Consider the following 23,662-nt stretch of genomic DNA (forward strand, 5'->3'; position numbering starts at 1 on the left):
GGTTTGATCACGTTCATTAAGTTTTTGTCTAACCTTAAAATGTGTGCTTTAGGCTGGGAATGAACTTTCCTTTGATATTTGATATTTTAACTATGTGAAGGAGGGACTATTCTCCCATTTCTTTTTCAGGGAAAACACCAAGTTGTTTGATTTTGAAAGCTAAGGGATTAAGCTGTGTGTGGGGGGAGACTTCTAAATGTAAATATATTCTATTAAGTTAAATACAGTCTCAGTTTGATATGAAACAGTGACTGTAAGACTGACTATTCCTTTCCAAATGGTCTATATATTCTACTCCATTTGCATGATGAGAAAAAGGGAATACAAGTATATTACAGATACTAAAGATGGATGTGCCATGGAAAAATAAAAGAACAGAACAATATGCTTCAAATAGTTCAGCATGTGAAAATAATACACTAGAGCAATGAAACAACCACAATTGTTTTTTTTTAAAGCAACAGATACTAAAAAGGAAGCAGCGAAAACCCACAGGAATCTTCCACCTTATCAAACACCTGCACAGTTCAATGAGAAATCTCCTTTCGTCTTTTATTTTACTTGGCTCCAGTCTCACAGTTCAACACCAGGCAAAGTACCATAAGACAAGAAATGTCATTTAAAACTACCGGGTCAAAGTTGCATTTATGATTTAAAAACAACAGGCGCATACACACAATATTGCAACAGTTTCTGGAATCCCTATCTGAATACCCAACACTTTTAGATTTCTTCATGTTTTCAATACAATTTTTGCAGAGTAGCACACGGYCATCCTGGACATTTTGAGAATGACTCTTTCATCACTGCAATCCCCCAATTACAGCTTGACCACAATAAGAAATGAATGAAGTCATCATGCAGATATGAAATTGGAGTATTTTTCAGTTTGTCATCTAACATACTCTCACTTCTCTCAAACAATATAGTGACTTCCCACATTGTCTCCATTATTGCTCCCAAAATAATTCAGATGTACACTAGGCTTTAAGTAAGAGCAGTTTAAATACAAATTTTAAGCTAGTTTCAATGGCTTCAATGAACTTTTCATCAAAACTGAGTTCCAGAACTTTATCTTGTTGCAACAATCTGAAAAACATTTTTAAATGACTAACTAGACTATCAAMACAAAAAAATGTGATACAGCAATGTAAGCTTCTACTTTGCAATAGGAAGAATTATTTTTATTTAAAAAATGAAAACTCAAATTTTGAAGAATTCTGTATAACTTCATAGGAACTCCTTCGTATTCATCAATAGTTCTTTTCTATTGTTTTGCAGTACCTCAGTGTAAAACTGTGCTTCAGTTTTAAAACAGAAAAGCCCCAGGGTAYGTATACAGGTTTTCTCCTTGCGGTCAGGTCTGACTTTGCCCCTTGGAGATGTGCTGAAATGGTAATTTACTGGTTCTGTTCCGTGCTGGAGGATAGAGCATGCACTATTCCTGCCTTACAGGCTATTATGGGTTTGCATCCTCATAAAATTAAAAAGGGTTTAGCTCAGTTGGTTAGAGCGTGGTGCTACTAATGCCAAACTTGCAGGTTCAATCCCCGTATGGGCTATGCCGARGGTTGGACTAGATGATCTCCAGAGGTCCCTTCCAACCTTACCATTCTATAAAAGATTATATTTAGTTGTAAAACCACACAGATTCTATGAAAATACGTGTTATCATTTGCTCCTATGCTTAAGATGGTATCTATTGTAAAGCTAAGGTGCTGCATGCAATTTCTGCAGAATAGTAAATTTGGCAACACAAGGGAAAAAACYTATGACCTATACCAAATATTTAGAGGGACAATTTCCCTTTAAAGCCACAGACTGGGCCAACTGCACAGGTACATGAGATATACAGCAAGAATGCTAACAGCAGAGTGCTAAAGGTACCATCAGTAGTGCTGCTGTCACAGGAGGTCCAAGAAATATGCACGGTGAATCATGCAATTTATTGCATGTCAATACTTCCTAGAATGTCAAACTTCCTAGAAATAATAAATTCAGATTACTATTTTTAAAACAAAAATTTTTTTAAAAACAGTCAAACTCTGATAGTTCCATCTTCACAGGTGACAACTAAACTCTTGTCTTGATCCCAAAGTAGGCTACAAGCAAAAAAGAAAGAACGTATGTGATTTTTTTTCAGTTTAAAAAAAACCTTAAAGATCTCTGCTGTTATCAGGGCAGAACATAACACCTGAAAGGCTTGTCAACAACAAACCTGCAAGCAACAAACAAGGTTGAAGACACTGAAATGAAAAAAAAATAAGATTTAAAAGCTCTTAAACTATGAAACTCCGAATACAGGCTTGTAAGCACATCCAAATGATCTAGAGAACTGTATGCAAATATGTATTTATCACAAAATCTGGAAGCGCATTGAAACTCAAATTACACTTTCAGTCTAGTTTGTCATTCCAYTCAAGATCAGGATTACTTCACATAAACTGATTCGTTTCTGTGTGTATAGTATRACGTATCTTGAGCATCTCTTTCCTTAATTTCAACCATTTGCATTGCATATTTGCTGCTAACTTCCTAATGCAAGAAAATTAAGCACAGTGTTTCCTAACAGGCTTGCATCTGCCCATCTAGAAAAATAACGGGTGAATACATTTTCTATTTAACAAAATAAAGGTGAGCAAAGATTGCAAATGGTAACTAAAAACACCCTCCCAATCAACCAAGCAAAACAAACAAACAAACAAACCTCTTAACTGATATTTTTCTTGAGTCAGTTTTGCAACACAGCAAAAGCATACAATAATTCAGGAATGTTCATGTTTTTCATGGCACTGCAAAATTGAGCTTTAATATCCACCATTATTAGAAAGGTCAATAATTCCTTGTTTTGAGAACAAATTAAAAATTGTCCATAAAATGGAAGGGTCTTCACAGTTATGATGACACTGCCAATGATTACAAAGATCTTCTTTTCTTCCAAAGAGCTGTTTGCACAAAATGCAGTTATACCCAGCCTTAGACCAAATTTCAGGTTTTTTGCTCTGTGCCCCACAACCTACACTCTGCATCTCCTTGGTGTCTTCACTGTTTCCTGACTGAGTCATTTCGCTTTTAGATAACACATCAACCTTATTTTGATGGTGAAAGTATATCTGCCTTTTCAATTTTGGAAAAGTATAAAACTCCTCCTCATAAGCACTGGACTTTGCTAAACATCTTCTCTCACTGCGCTGTTTCCAGAAGTGAGTTGTGTGTTTGACCAATTCCCCCTTAGATCCTCTATTTCCTTGCAAAATACCTTCCTTTACTCTTCCCTGGATCTCTTCTCCATGAGAGCACAATAAATGAAACTTCATTTCAGCAAAAGACTGCGCAATAAACTGGCATCGACCACATTTGATCTGTAGTTTTACTTCTCCTGGATTATGGAAAAGATCTTCAAAATTGCATTTATTTCCTCTGTTAAAAAAAAAAAAAAAAAAAAAAAAGGAAATGCAAACTGCTTCAGTATTAGCCATGCACAGAACAGAGATGACAATTTCTATCCACCTAAGTTTTGAGAAGAGATGGTATTTAAACCTATTTTCAATTAAAAATAGGCATTATTCATACAATACCTAACTTATTAGGACCAGAGAAAAAGAGAAATAAAACAACATTAATTCTAGTTAGGAAATAAATGAAATCAAATGTTATTTAATACCATGAAGTTAAAAAAAAAAATCCTTCCAAACTTAGTCTTTGTAAAAAAACAAACAAAAAAATCTTTTAACAACATAAACTTTTATTAAAAGGTTAAATAACATTTTTAGTTCCTGTGTTAGTGAAGTCAATTCAAATACTTCTGCCTGTGTGCTAGAAAAGTAAAAATGAATCTTACTAGAATCTATGAAGAGAAATTGATTGATCTGTTTGCATGGACTAATCTAAAGGCTGTTTACAGTAAAATGGATACTACCTCCCACTCCAAGACAGCAACAATAAAATTTCAAAGATTCTTTTTTTCTAGAAGTTACTAATACAGTTTAAAAAATAAATATATATTTAAGTTTAAAAACATAAATATTTTTTAAATATATATATATTTAACTGTGTGTGTGTATATATGTATGTGTGTGTGTATATATACGCGCAATTCACAACTGCACAGCCTGCCTTCATTGGTTCAAGGCAACTCTGCAGGAAGCATATCCATAAAGCTAGCATATTGCTAGTTTAAGTTAAAAGAACTCCACAGAACACCTTCTTATAAAATCTAGAAAAAGGATCACATTAAGGTCCACTAACACAGATCAGACAGGCAAAATGGATAAGGCTGACTGAAATAAAAGCATCAGTGCTTTTTAGGTTTAATACCTTAAATATTTCTGAGTATGTCCCAGCAAATGGAACTATGCAAGCAAACTGTATAAAACTGAGATACTGAGTTGTACTGAGCTTAATAAAGCATATTTCAATGAAAACAGATGCACAGTGAAGCCAAAAAAAAAAGCTTTTCTACTATCACAGCATTTCTACTGTGTCAAGAAAATTCACCTCAAAATCCTACTGGAGAGAGATGAAAGAATGTCCTATCCATCTTTGTGGTATATATTAGCTTTTTTACTTAGCTAAGTGGTCACAAAAAGAAGCAGTAATCAATGCATACAACTAGCTCACTGCACTCCAAAGAAGGAAATGGGATAATGATACTTAATAGGGTAAACAAACTAAAGCTAATACTGAAATATGAATTGCTTTTCATTTCTGACATTTGGTTCACTTTTCTGCTGGAGAAGAACACTGTAAAAATACAGTTCAGGTTAATAGAAAAAATATCAGCCATTAGAAATCAACTAAGAAAAATAGAGCCATTGGCAGCTTAGGTATTACTGAAATATAGGCAAAATTAATTCGGATATTCAGGTTTTAGTGATAATTTACAACCAATATATCGACTAAAATATACTRTGTCTAGTGGATTGACTACCTGTCCTAACAAAATATGGAAATCATTAGGAAATCCACTTGGGAAAAAACAGCTGAAAAACACCCAACAGTTTTCATAATGGTGACATTTCTGAATTTCTACTGACAACCTGTTTCTGATTTTCCTTACTTCTACYGAAATCTTGGTTTTATGAACATCTAATTAGTGAAAATACTCACCTCTCTGTTGCTTCTTCTGTCTCTTTCAAATTTGTACCTCTGTTCTTTAAAGCATCTTGCAGCTGTTGCTCACTTGTAGAGGGTTCTGTGCTGATAACAACCCTGTGAACTTCCTTTAGATGGCCAAAGTATACTTTTGCATGGCCAAAAACTTTCGCACAGAACTCACAACACACAAGCTTTTTGGGTCTGCCTTYGTTGTGATGAAGTTTCATATGCGTACTCAGGCTTCCAGAATGAATATATGCTTTCCGGCAAATCCGACAACTGTAAGGCCTTTTGTTGGTATGTGTATTCATATGGTCCTGAAGATGGTGTTTAAACTGGAAGTTGTGGTTACAGACATGACACTTATGCCATGGCTTAGGTACAGCTGAATATACATTTCTACTTAAATCACCTGATTTAGCAGAGGTGGTATCATTATGCTTGTAACTTAAATATTTATTGGGAAGTGAGCTATTTAAAAAAATGCCTTGCTCTAAATGACCAGGAGATTTTGTCTCCACTATTGCTGCAGTAGTCAGTGGTGCAAAAGCCTGTACAACTACCACAGGCTTTGGTCTAATACTACGGTATTTTTTCACTGCCTCTGTTTTTTTGTCTTGAGGTTGCTGAAGATCAACTTTCGCCCTCTCTCTTCCTTCTCTAAACTTATTAACAATGCATTTCCTTCGCTTGGACTGAAAAGCCAACAAATCATCTGGAGTTCTTCTTTTTCTGCCTCTTCTTTTAGAGGACAGACCATTCAATTTTTTAAGACTATCAACATCCACTTTATTGGATGGACAAAAGGTATTTTCTCGAATGGTTTGTCTTTGAACTTGTGTAAATGACACAGAWAATCGTTTATCAGATGCTTTGGTAGGAACATGGAAGGTTTTCACCAAAGGTGGTATCTTTTCACATTCAGATCTTAGTGAAGCACCAGATACATYCATAACATTAGAATTTTGCTTAGATTTAGAAAACATTGTATTTTTCACTCTTGAGTAAGGCAGAATAGGAAGTTTTCCTTTTGGTGCAGATGGAGTCAGTTGTACTGCACTGCCAAAAACTGCTGGTGACAGTACAGCGACAGAATTTGTGGGTTTTTCTTTTAGTTTCTCRGACAGCGTGAGCGAACTTTTTGTGGTTTCAAAGGCTGTCTTCACAGAGCGTAGACTTAGTTTCATGGGATTACTTGTACTTGCTGGCTTGGTTAAAGAATCTTTAACTTCAGACAGTCCAGAAACATTACCTTCATCAATGTCTGTTTTGTTTAGTAAAGATCCCAATTCCATACATTTGTTTTCATTTAGTAATGCGGCAACTTTAATTTCAGGTGATCCATGGTCTATTGATATCACTTGCTCAGATGTATCTGAATTACTACAAGTTTCAGGATAGTCTTCAGTTAATGCAGTCATAGCGGGAGTCTGTGACAAGATCTGGGATTTGGTAGGAATCTTGTTATTTGCAGGCAGAACAGAGATTTGAGTTGTTTTTCTCTCACMCAGCAATTTATTTCTTACAGACTGGTACCTAGGAATAGGCAGCTTGAGATTTTCAGAAGGGGTCCTGTTTGATTGCTGGATTTGCTGCGTTAGTGCAGGAGTAACATACGGCAAGGCCAAAACAGAAAAAGTCCCTTCATGACCAGCAACCTGCATCACAGCATAGCTTTGTGTTGGTACTACCAACGGTTTAGAAACTGCAGCCGAAATAGGTGTATTTTGTTCAGGTAAAGCTGACTGAAGACAAGAAACCACTCCAGATGTTAAAATTTTCGGTACCATTTTTGGAGCGATGGTCCTAAACTGACTTTTCTTCTGAAAAGTTTGTATGATATCAGAAGGGGATTTGTGTTCATCTGTAATAATAAAATAAAATCCACAGATATGTAATATAATGTATAGTATTTCTTTTTGAAAAATCAGATTCAAAAATGAAACTGCTTACAAAGGGTACTATTACATACACACTTATCAAAATATTTAGGTATTTAAACCACTACGAAATTAAGCTTAGAATTGCAAGCTTCTCATGGACAGAGCAAAAACAAACCCTGAAGCAACATGCTTAAATATACATATGCAAACAAACAGTTGTTTAAGCTAATCTTAAAAGCACGTTTCCATTCTAGGTTATATACCTAGCGACATTTCAGAACATGTACACCTTTATCTTCTTCTGACCTGGAAAATCTGTAACAGCACGTTGTCAAAATTCAGTTGGAAGAACTAGCATAGACAAGATTTAAACTTTTTATGATGCAGAATTTTTCTAAGTAACCTGCTCTGACCAGATCTTTCTACCAGAGTCATTGTATTTTGCAGAGAATTTTTATAACATTTATGATTTGCACTTCTTATTATAGACTAAAGCTTACCTGATGAAGTCTTTAAAAATATTGCTATAGAGTATGAAAACTTGTATTAAAATCAGAGAGGACTTAAGAGAAGAAGAACTGTTATTAAAAAAAGTAAATCATACACATTACTGTATTTGGGTGTCATGTGTTTTGACTGCACAATAGGATTGTTGTTGTAGTAAGTTATTCAACTATTTTCYTGAAAGATGCAATTTATCTAAGTTATACTATAGTTTTTTGCTGTTTCTACTTGTGTTGGTAAATATCACAAACATTTTTAATAAAGAAGAAAAATGTGAGGATAATTAAGGAAAGAGAAAACTGTAAAATATGTAAAATATAATCTGCATCACGTGGCAAGGGTATATGTTGTCCTTTCATAAACTGCATAAAAAAATTTGATATACAGTTTAGTAGTACTACTACCATTTCATATAACAGCCTAATTATCCATTGTTAAATAGACTCTGATGCTTCAACTGGGATCTTTTTTTTTTTTCCAAAAAATCTGCCTCAATCACTGAAAAGTTCATAACCACAAAGATTTCACCACACAGACAATTTGAGGAAGCAACAACATATTTATGAAAAAATCATTTAAAGAGAGGAATTATATTTGAATGGAAAATTTAAAAATAAATGCTCAAAACCCAAAATATTGCAAACAGGTAATTCAGTAGAAATTTTTGTTCCTTATCATTTAAAAGCCTTGGATTACAAATGCATTTATATATTTTTACAGACCTATAGAGRTAACTGTGAATTATTATCAACACTGCAAACTAAAATAGCTTTATYCTGATACTGGATGTTCTTCACAGACATTATACACTTTGCAAAACACACTGTTAAGTTACAGAGCTACCACATTTTGTGATGAGAAGTCCCAGACAGAAATATGTGTACACACATCATATGCACAAGTACTGCAAATCCACGGCTTTGGGGACAGGCTAGATCTACTGAGAAGCATATATAAACCATACATTTCATATGTAATAGGTCTGAAGCTTCTCATAGCYGACCTACTACATGCTTCAGGAGTAACTATGCACAGCATAAACCTTAGATCCCTTTATTGCTACCTGCAGCATCAATGTATTATGCATCTTCTTGATCCAATTAAATKAAACTATTGGGTACTAACTATACTTTTTGTATTCTCAGACCTGTAGAGATGTCTAGAATTTTCAGATATCCTATGCAGATTATTGTACCTTTGGAAATTCTGCACAAACATAAACAGAGATTCCTATAAATAGGGATAAAACCAAGTCTAGCAAGTTTGCAAAATCTGGAAAAAGCAGGAGGTATGGCAACTTTAAAATTGTGTTAGTTTTTCTCACTACAATCATTTTTGTTCTACAAAAGCTAGGAGTATCCAGTATTTTTCACTAATAACTAGTATCTTCCAATTTTCAAACACTATAAAAAAATTTTTTCAACTGCTAACATTGTTTATAACATCCAGATCTTTTGTTTTCTATCTTCTTGTTACCACTTTTAAGGCAACATTTCAGGAGTTTCTGAGAAGTATAATATAATGATGTATAATAATAAAGTCATTAACCAAACTGGACCCTGAACTTCAAAGCTAGCAACAGGTCAAACTGTACAGCTTACATACAGCAGATAACATAAATATATTTTGGTTTTAGGGCTTTCCAGATTATCCTTGCCATAACACCRATGTTAAAGACTTTTTCCAAAACAGCAAATATTCAGCTTGTCACAATACTCAAGACAAAGTAGCTTCCACTCTCTCTTCATGTTTGGGTTGTAGCACTCCCTTTTTGCCTCAAAATCKCATTCAATGATTTACACAAACTCATCAGGAAAGTCAGTACTTCAGAAGACTGCTACCCTTGTTTCTTTATATTCCAAGTTACAAGGCACCTGGTCTCCAAACAAAGACAGCAAATGATGCATCCGCAGCAAAAATTCCATTGCCTCCTCAACTCACATGTCTTCTACAGAAGTCTAGAAATGGCAGTTGAAATATTACCAAGGAATGGTTAATTCGAGATTAGGAGAAACATTTGTACAAATAATGCATTACAACAGCTTTAAAAATGCACATATGTTTCTCAAATTCATGAACTCGCCATTGCAAATTTAGGCACTAAAATCACTTTTATTTATAGACAATCTCTCTACATAAATCCTGAGTACTCCACAAGAAATTAGCATTTTAGAAGCTAAGACCTTCTAGAGTATCAACCACAAAATGCTCTTTGAAACAAGGTCCTTTTAAATCAACATTCCTTTTATGTAGTTATTATAATATTAAGCACTGATATAGCTATTTGAAAATGGATTTTTATACAAACACTCTATTTTTCAATGTGTGTAATTTTATCATAAATATTTCTTCCAGGCAAGTTATCTTTGGTCTCAGCCTTGACTTTTTTTTTTTTTTTTTTTTTTTTTTTTTTTTTTTTTTTTTTTGCCAAGTTTACATTAGACAGTTTAATGAAGAAATATTCATTGGAGTGTCTCTAGTATGCAAAGGACACTCAGCTCTGTATTTCCCTCTCATCTAACACATCTGCTGTAGTTAAGCAGCTTAGCCAGTGTCTAAATATAGAGATGAGCTAGATGCAGACTAGTTTTCTGAGGATCCTTCAGATCCACTAAGATTTTGCTTCTAGATTTGGGAAAGTTAACTAGAAGAAGTAATAAAAGATTATTTAGCTTTCTGAATCAGGGAAGACACCCAACAGATTCACAGTTTGGAGGTCCTACAGGTTCCTATCCACAACATCCGATGATCTGTGACCACGAATATTTCTTCCATTTACACTTGGCTAAGAATTTCAATTCGATATAGAGATCACTATAGTAATTCCTATCTTTGCCCCCTTAACACTGGATGATTTGAACAGACTCTGGCTGGCACTACAGCAGAAGGCCAAAAGGAAACTTAATCTGCATCTTTCAGGGACATTCTACTTGTGGCTTCAGTCGTGACCTGAAGAACAGCTTTCACACCTGTGCAAACACATGAAGTTTTTATATCCAAGAAGGGGGATTTTCAGTCAAGGCATTGCAATGGCATTCTTGAGGATGACCCCTGGTTTTAGGCCACTGTCTTTTTATAAGTCATAGTCCCTTACTGGAAAGCAACAATTTTTACAGCTTCTCCAAAACTCTCATTAAAAATAAAGGAAATGATGAACTCATTAGATTTAATCTCTGAATGGTTTGAGGCTCACTTTTAACTGATGTTTTTAATATTTCAACTATGAATGCAATCAGAGCAACAGGCGGACACCTCTAATTAAGCACAAGGTTAAACCAAATACTAATCAACCCATTTATTTTAAAAGTGTCTGCCGAATGATTAACCATTACCACACCACTACATCAAAGTATCAGCTGATACTGCAGAATGTGCTAAGTTTTCCCCATTTCTAAACTGTCTTAGAATTGTATAGGACTGGCCAATGATACACCAACAAAAATCAAAGTTCCTGAGAAGCCATGATATAGCCATGTTGAAAAGAGTCCTCTGGCAGAATGAAAGTCTTGCACAGGACTGCTGTTCATCTGTGATCCCCTTTCCTTCACGAGAGTCACTCTAGTCCAGTCTAGCCTATTCTGCTTCTTTTTGTATCTCTCTCAATTTATTCTGCCTTTATGTAAAGCATGTTTCATCGGTGAACTCAGATATTGTAGGAAATGTGTGAAAAGATACCATTTTCCCCACTAATACGACCTATTTCAAACCTAAAGGAAACACCAAGATGCCAAAAACCAATGTGCACTGGTGTTAAATTTTTAATACACTTTGTAAGCCTACCTCGCTTGTCCAGGTGTATACTTAATGTGTACAACCAGACAAATGACAGAAAATAATATAAAAGAATGATCATCTTGTTTTGAAGGGAAAGGTAGAATACAAACAAGAAAGATTAATGAAATATTTTATAAAATACATTTTTATGTTGTTGAGTCATTTGCTAGCTTGAAAGGAAAAATACATTCTCTGGGAAACAAAAAAATGTGTAACAATTCTCTAATAGACAATACTAAATCAATTTGGGTCGATGCTAGTTAATTGTTACATTCTGCCAGATCTCCATACACACTAAATACCTGTGGATACTGTCTTTCCAGCACAAGTTTCTTGTTTTTGCTGACCCAGCATTCTTTGTTGGACACAATGTTTCTCTGCAGGATTAGCATGCAAAAAAACACCACCTGCAAAAGTGCTTCAGTCAGTTATAAATAGAATTCAGGACAAAAACAAAACAAAACAAGCAAACAAAACCCCCCAAACCCAACATTGTCTTCTAGCTAATGCRTTAAGAAAGTTAATACTTCTTGCTCTTTGAATTTTTCTCTTCTTAAAAATCATTTTAAAATCTAATATATTACATGCCAAATACAGGATGATAGTTTAAAAAAAGRAATAAAGCTGGTTAATGCAGTAAACAGATGGGATGTTTTAACTTCACTGTCATGGCAGACAGACAACAGTACCAAAACAATAAGCTCAAAAAAATGAAGTTTCAAGTAGCTTTAATAAGATTTTTATAGGAACTAAATTCTATGCCAATTTACACTTTCCACAATATGGAAATTAAATTTGGCCTTCTATGTTCAAAACTGGTTTTGTTGCACACCTATAAAAATCAGTAGCAAAGCCTATAGATTAGAATTGTCCAAAACTAGACATTATAAGAATCTATTTTTGGCTGTTTATAACCTTGTCAAATATTAACCATCTGGATGGTATATTCTATATTAGGTATCTGCCTTAGACAATTTTCTAAAATAAATTTTACCAGATCACGTCAGCTGTTCCCAGGTATGTCTCCATTTAAACCAAGAATAATCTAGTAATACATCTGTGCATTAGAGGAAGACCTTGATATTTGACACAGCAGCATCTTGTTTCTCTAAAAAGCTGCCCAAATTTGGCAAAGCTGTAAGCTCTTGGCATGTGTTCAATGTGTTCATGTGTACTTTAACTAATTTTTCCAATGATTACTTTCTATTGAACATGCTCTTGCCTCAGAACGAGCTGGATTTTTCCTAAAACTACAACCATTAAGTCCAAACATCCAAGCTGAAACAGGGAAATGGCCTCTCCTTAGCTCTTAACTGCTAGGCTCAGATAGTGTTAAAGAGAAACTAGGGTATTAAAGGGTGTTAAAGGGAAACTAGGGCTCACAGAGTGAACAGGAAAAAGAAAATTAAAAATGAGATTTGGAAAACATCTTGGAAAAATACTCAGGGTAGGTTATGAGTACTAAAGGAAGACTATTAAGATGGGTAAGGAACATTACTATTGCATGTATTTGAAAGCAGTATTTAAGCCACCGGGGGAACCTTACATCTTGGCATTTCTTACCTTTTTAGTGCTAGATTTTTTATGAGTAATAAAATCATTTCTATGCAGGCATCCTTTTATGCAATGTAATAGATTAGAAAAATCAACAATGTAATAAAGTGTTCCAATACAAGATTAGAAAACCACAGTACATCATTCGCACACATTCTAAGATACAAAATGTACAAATATGCTTAGAAAACAATGTGTTCTGTATATCACAGGAGGAAAAAGATCAAGTTGTTAAAATTCTAAAAAGGAAACTAGACCTCTTTAAATTTACACATAATTAATTCTGATTCAAGARTCAGTGTAATTTGCTCGTTGTGCACTCAGCATTTTACCTTTTAGAAAGACCTTCCGTGTTTTAAAGTCTGCRCATGTTTATTATGTGAAGGGATTAGGATTATAGTGATTTGCAAGAAATTCTATGAGCAGTGGGATACTTACTAGATTCCATAAATAGTCTTCAACAGTCTCTTCTTAGCAAAAGAGAACATTTCAACAGAAAAAGTTAGAAAGTAAAAATGTTTTGAACATTAACCGGACTCCATTAAAGCAGACACTCAACCTTAAAATTTTTAATGACATTTTTCAGTGTGGGAATAAACTAAGTCTATTTTTGGCATGCACAGTGGTAGTCACTTTGGAGGGATAACTCATACAGTAATCCAAGATCATGCGTACACAGTTCATATTTAGGGAAGTTTTTCAATTTCCTGTCTAATCCAGTTCCTTTTTTCCTGCATAGATCCTTTTTGCACTACTAACCATATAATAACACATGCCAAAGTTTATACATATCTGAATTTCAAAAAATACTATCCAATATAACTTCTATGAAAAAARGRAAAAAAAATATTAAAAATCTATACTGTTAGATAACTCTACTTTCTTAGTTTGCAGAAATGCTTTCCTCTGTTTTTTGAAAGTTTTTTTGAATACACAGAAGTTGCTTCATTACTTAGTTTCTTTCTGCARTTCAGAATTCTTTCTGCAAATACAACCTCTCTGCTCTCAGAGAAAACTGTTCTGCCAAACTATRTCCACACAAGAGTACCTCTGTGAATCAAAAGTTAACACATCAAGAAATTACTGTATCTAGATGCTATATTACCAATATTAGAAAAACCAATAGTCTAAAACACCATTCTGGATTTCCCATCCAAGGAAAAAAGCTTTACTGTAGATTTTAAATACTTAAAGGCTTTGTAGCAGTCTTGAACTTTTACCTCTCTGTATTGTTCCCAACGCAAATAACTTTTCAAATACGTACAAAATGCTATTTCTGTGTAGGATAACAAGCAGCCAACAGCTCTGAGGTAAACTTTAAGGATTTTATATCAAGTATGCTATTAGCCACACCTGAGTAAATCAATATTCTAAAGCAACATCTTACATAAAGCATGTGCCAATGCAARGCTTAACACAACCTTGTACAGAAAGGCCATCTCTGTTCTCCTGCATAAAGGGGGGAAAGTCCTGAAGAATCTTTCCTAGCAGTCAGAATGTCTACATAAGAAATTTTTAAATACTCCTTTGCAATGAATTTGGAATACATTTATTAGCAGATCCCCCTATTCTTTTAGCACTTCTCACATACTCGAGAACTTTCAAAGCATTTCATGCTATTGAAGGCACAGCTTCTCAAGTTATAAGCCACTTGTTTCATATCAAGATTAAAATAATTAAAAGGTTTTAAGCTAATCAAAATATTTTAARATCAAGAAATGAAAATTGTTGTGAAAAGAGCTAGATAAAGCATCTGTAATTATCAGTACCATTTTCCATCTTTATAAAGAATATGCACACTGATGCTCAGATTTTTGTCACTACTCTGACAGTAAAAGAATTTGGGAAAAAGGTTTTATACAGATAAATCTATGGGTAGGGGACAGTGCATAGCCTCTGCAATCAGAGAAGTCACTCTCAAAGGAAAAAGCACTGCTTCTTCTTTGCTGTTTGAGAATTTCTGTCCGAGAGATAAACTATTATACACATGATCAAAGACAGTGTGTTTCAGCTTCAATGTACCAATACTAGTTTCAACAATCAACCATACAAGACTTCAAGTGCACCTTATTTAGAAACTACGATGCTCCCACAGGCCTCGGCTGAGCAGAAAAGAAACAATTCYGGTAGCACTGCAGTTCCTGTGTTCTATCTTTGGGGTTTTTTGCCTCGTCATTCTACCCAATGCAGAATGCCATCCCTGGAGATTTGCAAAGCCCAGCTTTAGTGACACAACCACTTGGGGGAACTAATTGTTCAGAAAATAGCTAAAGGGAGGTGATGCAAGCGATGGTCCCTGAATTCACAAGCTTGCAGTGGCATTGTGTATATGACTCAGATACTTTGGAAGGTGGGTACCAACAGAAGATTTGAAAGAAAAGACTGAAACTAGTCTTTAAAAAATTATTTTCTGAGAGAATTCCCAGTTGAAATGTCTTAAAATGACCTTCAGGAAAGAAACAGACCTAAACAGTAATTCATTCCTTGTAAACTTGATGCAAATGYAAAACTCTTTAAAAAATGACTATGAAGATCACAACAGCCTGGACAAATTCTTTATACATCTAATATTGGTGCTAATTAATAAACCTATTTTTTCTTGAGGTGCAGGAAATAATGGCCAGGTCAGCTATGAAAATGAAGGCAGAATTCTTCAGAAAATATGCAGCACAGAAAGGTCAAGTAGAACCATTATATGAATAAGTCATGAAATACTTTCTGACTAGAATCTTGCTCCCCTTTCAAATCAGCTGAGAATAAAATCAATCTTTGTTTTCCTGGGAATCCAGTCCCACTCCTCGGGATAGAAAATCTCTGCCTTTGATTACAGTAAGGGAATTATGCCTCTTACTCCCAAAATTTATTTTTTTTACAAATAGAGATATAAAAATATAGAGCATTATGGGAAGAAGAGTGAAACTGTAAGTCATTTTATGACGTTTCCCTTTTTATGTGAAAATCAACGCACTTGTTTCTGAAGAGGAAACACAGGAAAAAACAAACAATTCATAGACCACTTTGACTTATGGACTCTTMACAGAGCAAATTTATATAATCCAAGGCATTAAAAACACCTTTAAGGTGACTTTTGTACTACAAACCYAGGGAAGTGCTCCCTCATTAAAGATGAGCAGAGGATGAGAAGACTTAATGGTCAGACTTTGCTTGTCCTATTGTGAAAGTTTTCTGTAYGAGCACACAGATTATCAACTGCAAAGAAAGCATAGACTACATAACACACTGTTAAATTTAGATTCCTTGGAGAGTATTTCTGAGGGATTCTGTAAATAGTTCATTTCTTCTGAAAGTCACCTGGGTGATTTAACTTTCAAATGTGGAATTCTCTACCCAGGGCTCTTGTATTTCCTTAGTGGCTCCCCTTTTCCTTTTTCATGATGAAAAATTCTTCGGAAAAAGACCACACAGCTCTGGTTGAGATGTGCAAAACATTGTCACCTGTAGTCAATTGCACAAAAGGATTAAAACAAAAATAAAGATTAGAGGATCTACTCAGTACTTCAAACAGATGTATTTTTTTCAAAGACAGACACAGCTCCTGTAAAGCACATAAAGGCTTAAACATCTTCAGAAAGACTATGGTCCTAAGGCAACATGACTTTTTAGAACATATAAAAATTACCACTTTCTGCTGAACCTGAACATATCTAGGCCACCCTGGCATTAGGATGCAGAAGAGAATAATTTAAACAAGCATCCAAATGCTTTTTTCCCCTGTGCATAATTCCAGTTATTTGCAACGTTCATTGACATTGCTCAACTGCTCAAACTAGCTACTGTACTGCTTAGAGGCAGCATTAGTTCTCAAAAGAAGGCAGTGGGGGTGCTRAAAGGGAATCTATTGCATACACTGATGATAACTGATAATACACAAGCAAACACTTGTAATGCACGCCAACATAAAATGGAATTAAACCAGAAATGTAGTCAACGGGAATGCAAGCCAAAGATAACATCCTTAAGAGTTGCCCTGTGCAGACACATCATTAAATTTCAAACTAAATTCACGTTTATCTGGAGTGCTTATTCTGTTGAAAGCAACGGGGCCCCAGCAGGGAGGGTCCGTCCTCTGGGGACAAAGACAGCCCACGGCGCAGGCCTCCAGCAGGAAAAATGCACGGAAAATACAGCTGAGTCCATCCCTGGGAACCGGGCAAGTCCTGCTCAAGCAGTGAAGGGCAAATCATTGGGTATGTTTATTTTTTTTAAAGTGCCAACTCAGTTTAGATATGCAGCTCAAGTGAACTATTCCTGCAGTAACTTCCAAATAACAGAAAGGCCAAACCACAGGTCTAATGATTCTGTAATGCTAAATACAGCTCTTGAAAAATCCCAAATGTCCTAAAATCTTTTATACCATCACACATAACCTTTAAACAACTTAGAAAAGTTGTTTGAARCAAAGCTACTATTTCAAATCATCTTTTCAAATTTTTCAATCAATTCAACATTTTGTATAATCTTGAGTACAGGTGAAATTTTGAAGCAAAGTAGTTAAGTCTTCCTATTAAAAAGTAATTACTTAGATTATTTAGGATCCTTCTGTATCCACAGTAGAGATTTTGTGCAATTTTTTTTTTTTTATATCTACAAATCTGCTTATTGATTTTGTGCTTATCATGTTAATATCAGGAATAATATGTCTGTATTACAGAAAATATCAATAAATTGAAATAGATGCTCTCTTCTGATAGGCTGAAAATTAAGCACAATTACCAACACATTTTCCTATCCCAAGAAATACTCTGAAATCTTTATCAAACATTTTGCTTTCATCATTGCTCAGCTCATCACACAAACCATCTGCATAAATAGAGATGTAAGCATCTGCTGTACAGCAAATGGTCTCAGGGGCAGATGTTTTTATCCTTGCACTCATGTCACTGGCTTGGATACATTATTTGAACAGATGTACACAATCTGAAAGTGTCGTGTCCCACAGTGAAATGTCTCCAACTGCTTTCTATCAAAGTGCATAAATGCTATTTGCACCTGCATTTATGTTAATGACATAAAGGCAGCAGGGTTTCCGACGAAGTGAGAGTTGACGCTAAGAAACACATTTACATGGTTAATTGAAGTTTGAGATCTCCTCGCACCAAATAACCACAGTAACATTGATACACGATTTACTAAACTATATAAAATGATTTTTTAAACTATACAATGATTTTTTTTCATTAAAATAAATATGCCCAAGGAGTGAAACTATGATTCCAGCTTACACGAATATGCTTTTCCAATATACATCATAAAATCACAAAAGAAGATTAAATGATTTTCTAGGTAAACCTAGACAGCCTTACCTACACAATTATTTTATGTCTGAGCCATTTAACAAAAAGGTTTTTATAAATCTGACAATACCACTCATCTAAAGCTATTTTAGTCCTCTAACAAGCCAATAACCCACAATGATATTTTGTGCAATTATGGAATGCTAAAAAAACTTGCTATACAGCAAATATCAATATGAATGTGAATTACAGAATATAAYGATTCAGTGGTGATTTCATAATTCCTAAGAAAATTAAAATATCAGAAATTAAATATGTATTACTATTCAGGAAAATGCAACTTTTTAAACAGAGGTTATCAATGGATTGTTGCATAAATGACAGAATCACTTTTCAWACAAAACATTTTAATTTGAGAAAAATGCCCATGTCCTGAAGGAGTACATATTAAATTACAGAACTCCTGCTATTACATGACAAATGATAAGAGAAAAGGGTTTATGCTGTCAATCAAAAAATTTGCACTAATCATTACTTCCATACTCAACTGAAAAATAACAGGCACTTTCACAGCACAGCAAGGCTGACAGAAACACTATCTTGTGCATAACTGACTGACAGGCTCTACTGCCAATACCATTTATCTTCAAAACTCTTCTTTGTAAGAAATGTACCAACTTAAAATTGCACATGAATTATCAAAAATTGTTAATAGTCTCAGCATTTTCAAAGTGCAATAATACATTTAAAAACAAAAATGATACTTGATACAAGGGCAAAATAAGAGTGATGAGAGAAGAATTCAAAACCAAGTATACTAAGACTAGTATATTTGTAGAATATCATGATTCCATGGTGATATAGATCTTAGTCAGGATCTGGTTACAGCTTCCAGCACAATGCTCCTACCTCCAAAGTTTAGAATTCACTCTGGGTGAATGTTGATAATAGAATACTAACTGTCAAGATTTCTCTTTAAGAGAAAAAATCCCAAAGCAAATGATTCCTCAGTTTTAACTTTGCAAACACCTTCACAGACTACATTTTTCCTCTTATTACTCAAAATGGCTTTAACAAAAACTCTATATTGAATTTGACTACAAACTTCTCAAATCCCTATCATTTAAAGGAAAAGTTAAAGTTTTTAAGTATTAGAATTCACTATTTTAGTCATAAATACACAGATGAGTAGTACACTGCAAGGTGGATGGCTTCACACCACAGTCAGAAGCATTTCCCTTGAAAGAATGGTCCCCTCAGGCACAGAACTCATCAGCTAAGATAATTCGCACATCATCCTGGAAGAGCTTCCTCAGAATTATTACAGTGCCATAAAAAATATTCAGTGTTCCAAAACAGGTAAAATATAAACTTTCATGACAGTAAAAGCTTCCAGTTAAGTAATATATAGTACTTTTTTTTTCTTCATTAATGTAAGTACTAAAAATGGACACTGAATTTGCAACCTACAACRGTTCTGAAAAGTCCATTACGACTTTTGTCATACACATCAAACATTCCCTCACATTTAAGAATTATCATTCAAGCTGAAATTCAAGCTAAAAATCACATTTAAACACAAGCATTGTGACACAGATCAATGGTGAAAAGAAATTAAAGYTATGGACGAACATGCTGAGGCTTGGGTATACACAGTTACAGCACAAACATCCTTACTAATAATGGAGGGAAAAACTCAGACATTAGCTACTGAAAATCAACAAAAGACTAGCAAAGAGACAAAACAGAGTAAAAATATAGGTAAATACAAAAAAAATTGCTGGAAAAAAAGTAAATATAAACTTATATTTAGAAATTATATATTTTCTGGTTTGTGCTAATCTTTTAATATAACTTGAAAATTGATATATTATTTGACCTCCAATTACATGGTGATCAAATACGACAATGATTTTCAAATATATTAGGATAAAATAAATTTCATTTAACCCTGGATATTTAATTCTGTTGAAGCAATTAAGAGGCAGAGCTATATATTTACTGTTTCAACTATAGGTGGTAACAGTTATTAGTAATGTCCTAAAGAAAGCAATATTAGCTATCACAATTGTTTTAAGTAATAACTGCTCCAGTATAATTGTTGTTTTTTTTAACCAAACTAGGTTAGAGTAAAAGACATGAGTAATACAGTGATTTATTAACAACAACATTACAAGTCACAAATCTCTCGTTTCTCACAGAAGGACAGAAAGTATACTGTACCTGCAGGTAAAGTTAAAGGATTCTGCATTATGCCCTCTAATAGGTATGACAATGTTCCTGGAAAGAAGGAATACAGATACTGAGAAGTTTGGACACTTTTTCAGAAACTAAGTTAGCAATAAAGTATGTTAAAGTATGACCAGACCAAAAAATAAATCCTTAAATCATACTGAAGTTTTCAAATATAAAGAGAAGAATCACAATTAAGAAGGCTATTTATTTTCACACGCACAAGCCAAATATTTTTATGTGCTATTTAATTAACTTCATGGTTATATTGGTAAAAGAATAAAATAAAATCTTGTGTTATGTTCATATTTTGACRTATCTCAAACTATTTTGTAAGAACTGGACAAAATTTGTCATGGTAAGTAAATCTTTTTCTAAAATACACGATCTTTTTTTTATCTTATCATACTTTTTCTTAACATATTGATACTTCAACTYAATTTAGTGATTGAAAAAAATGTGAACAACTCTAATTCCAGCACACACAGTACAAGTATTGATCAATGCAAAACCAAAAACTTCCACATGTCCCAGCAAATCTATTTCAAACTTAGCATGAAAGGCCGATCTTTGCCGGTGGTAATTTAGCCCATTTAATTGTTGCTTTATCAAATGGTATAGTCAATATTATAGTAGGTGTTGTTCTAGCTTTACACAGCATGACAGAAGAAAACYGTGAAGACAACACAATTCAGTTCCAAAAGAACGTCGCAGAACCACCTGATCRCACTATTAACTCAGTATGCACTTCTTCTATGACTGTTCACAGATCCTGTGACAATTTTTTTACTTACTGTTATCATCCTATAAGGCACAACGCAAACGTAACTTTATCACCTAAGTATTTCAAGCTGTAGTGTAACACGCTCATATTGAAAAATAAATGTCTTATAGCTCTAGAACTTTATTTACATGATGGTAATTTTGGTCATTAACAACTTTTGCTGAAGTGCATAGGTCTCAAGCAACCAACATGATTATCATATCATATTCTGACCTATCCAATTCAACAAACCTACAACAAATTAAGTATCAACATGTACATCAGTTGTATACCAATTCAGTCTTCAATTTTAGTCAACATATGTACCGAGACAGCATTCATCAGCCCACTAATATCAGTATTGCTATACAGTAATAACTCACTTCCAAATTTTAACCTTATGGTTAGTGATTTTATTGATTTAAACATTTTATTGATTTATATATAAAAAAAGCTACRTTTCCTATGAAAAAAGTACTATCTTTTTCTCCTTTTGAGAAAAGACTATGAYCCGTAAAAATAGAATAGCAACCCTACTACAGCAATAATTTTTCAAAATTCTGTTCTTTGTATGGATCCCAGGATGCCCATATCTCATATGAATAACACTAGAGTTTTACATTAAGTGTTCCTCAGTTACATATATGCTCATACGTACTCTTCATAGTTCAGTAGTGGGTACAACTAACTTAGCTTTCTTGTAATTCAAAACCCCTTTCAAAGCAAAAAAGGGGGATAATTCCAAAGTGATAATGCATTCTGAAGAACCACAGACAATCCTTTTCCTCCAAACATTTGCCTGCATGGATCCCATGTAGCTGACTGATGAGCAGAATCTTCCATGGAACCTAAGCTGAAGAGTATTAGCTCACGTATGCAAAACAGACGTTATACTGCCATCTCTCCAGAATTGCTATTGTTCCTACACAGTATTTGATGCACAATGTTTGACATAAACTAGCATTTTATCAAGGGGTCACCTAGTGACTTAGAAATTGGCATATTTCCCTCCAGTGTAGTCAGAGTGTGTCATCTGAGCTTTGGTCAAGCATGACTTGGCAGTCAATTATGTGAGACATAATGTAACATAAGAATAATATTAAATGATGATTATGTAAGATTGTCGTGTTATTCACTTAGATGTTCATTGTCATAAGAGAGTCTGGCTTTTGGAAGTCTGCCTTATAGCTTGGTTTTGCTCAATTTCACTAACAAMTAAAGTAAGAGTCACAAGTCACTCAGCGTACAAAATTCTTGATGTGGTTGGAAACTTCAGGAAGGCAACAGACAAGTCCACTGACGTGATACAGCTGAAACTCCAACTACTTGGAAGTTTACTTGGAACAAGCAGTCCCTACCGTTGTGTATCTACAAAAACCTTCCATGAGCAGAGCCAAATGTGAGGATGTGAATTTTATTTATTTTCCTGGTTTTAACAGTTAGCASAATCATAAACAAAGAACATTCGAGATGTGAGCTCGAGAGCCTCCTTCTAAGCACATAAGAATGAAAAGACAGGTTTTTAAATATAAAAGTATTTAGGACAATTTCTGTCACAATTACCAAACATAAATGTAAGTCTAGAATACATTTCTTGTCTCTCTTGCAACTCATGACTCTGAAAAAGCAACGGCAAGCTTCCAGGCAGGTAAAGGCTCTGTGGGTTGCAGTAGTGTACAAAAAAGAAAAATCGAGAACTCTTCCAGGAAGTCCAACATCAAGGACAAAAGAAAGCAGGTCATGGCTGCAGCAATGAGGGCACTTGCACAGCAAACAGATTAATCACCTTTGGTAGCCCTACCTTCTGTGTTGAGCCACCTGCAACAYGCACCACACCTCTTGTACTTCAAGCCATGCCCAGTGGCACAGGTTTCCTGGTGTGTATCAGTATATCCTGGTGTGGCTCACAAGGCCTCTGTCCGTGGTGCTTATGCAGCCAATGCCTGATGAGTCAGACAGCGTACAAGTGTACTTCACGTCATCTAAACTCACGTTTCGCATCAAGCTAACATATACGCAACTTCCTTTTCAACTACAAGAATGGAACAGACCAAACTGATGTTAATTTGGAATGGCAAAACACTTCCAGGAACCAGTGTGGATTTTCAACTTGTCACCCAGACTGTAACGCCCCCCCCCCCCCTTTTTTTTTTTAAGGCCGTATTGCTCAATTTTAAGGCTCAAAGGCCTTCTTTTTACAGAATCAAGGCCAAAAGCTTTCATTCTATTTTAGGGCTGCCAATACTTGAAAACACAGAGAAAGAAGTTATAATAACATATTCTTGTGAAAAACAATTTAGGAAATACRTGTTCAAACTAAGGTTCTCAAAATTATTATTTCAGAGTAGTATTTTCAYAGATTTTCACATGCCTTCTCAGTTGTATGGCACATTAAACCACTTAAGAGGACGTCTAACTCACAGTTACTAGTTCCTCTTAGGATTATAACAAATAAACCAGATTTAAGAATACAGATCAATAATTCTTACAATACTGCATGGAAATACAAGCTGTACATCTTCTTCCAAGCATTCACAAATCCTAACACTAAAACGAGGGGCTACAAAAAACCAAACATTTTGTACAGACATCCCTGTTTG

The 23,662-nt window shown here is 34.5% G+C and overlaps 1 protein-coding gene across 6 annotated transcripts in view; it reads right to left on the minus strand.

The window, feature by feature from the left end:
• Positions 1 to 426: 426 nt before the first annotated feature.
• ZNF438 (zinc finger protein 438) overlaps positions 427 to 23,662 on the minus strand; it is a 59,318-nt gene continuing 36,082 nt past the window's right edge. For 4 of the 6 annotated variants that reach the window (XM_085301374.1, XM_085301373.1, XM_085301371.1 and 1 more), the window contains 4 exons: positions 20,291 to 20,347; positions 11,561 to 11,665; positions 5,110 to 6,961; positions 427 to 3,420 (listed from right to left, as the gene is read on the minus strand). In XM_085301374.1, the coding sequence (XP_085157500.1) occupies positions 2,808 to 3,420; positions 5,110 to 6,961; positions 11,561 to 11,665; positions 20,291 to 20,318 (2,598 nt within the window). In that variant the 5' untranslated portion in view covers positions 20,319 to 20,347 and the 3' untranslated portion in view covers positions 427 to 2,807. Of the gene's footprint in view, positions 3,421 to 5,109; positions 6,962 to 11,560; positions 11,666 to 13,250; positions 13,283 to 20,290; positions 20,348 to 23,662 lie in introns of all 6 variants that reach the window. The other 2 variants (XM_085301375.1, XM_085301376.1) reach the window with 2 other exon arrangements.

This window comes from Rhea americana, unplaced genomic scaffold, assembly GCF_003343005.1.
Source record: "Rhea americana isolate MKP2758 unplaced genomic scaffold, rheAme1 scaffold_176, whole genome shotgun sequence".
Lineage (NCBI taxonomy): Eukaryota > Metazoa > Chordata > Aves > Rheiformes > Rheidae > Rhea > Rhea americana.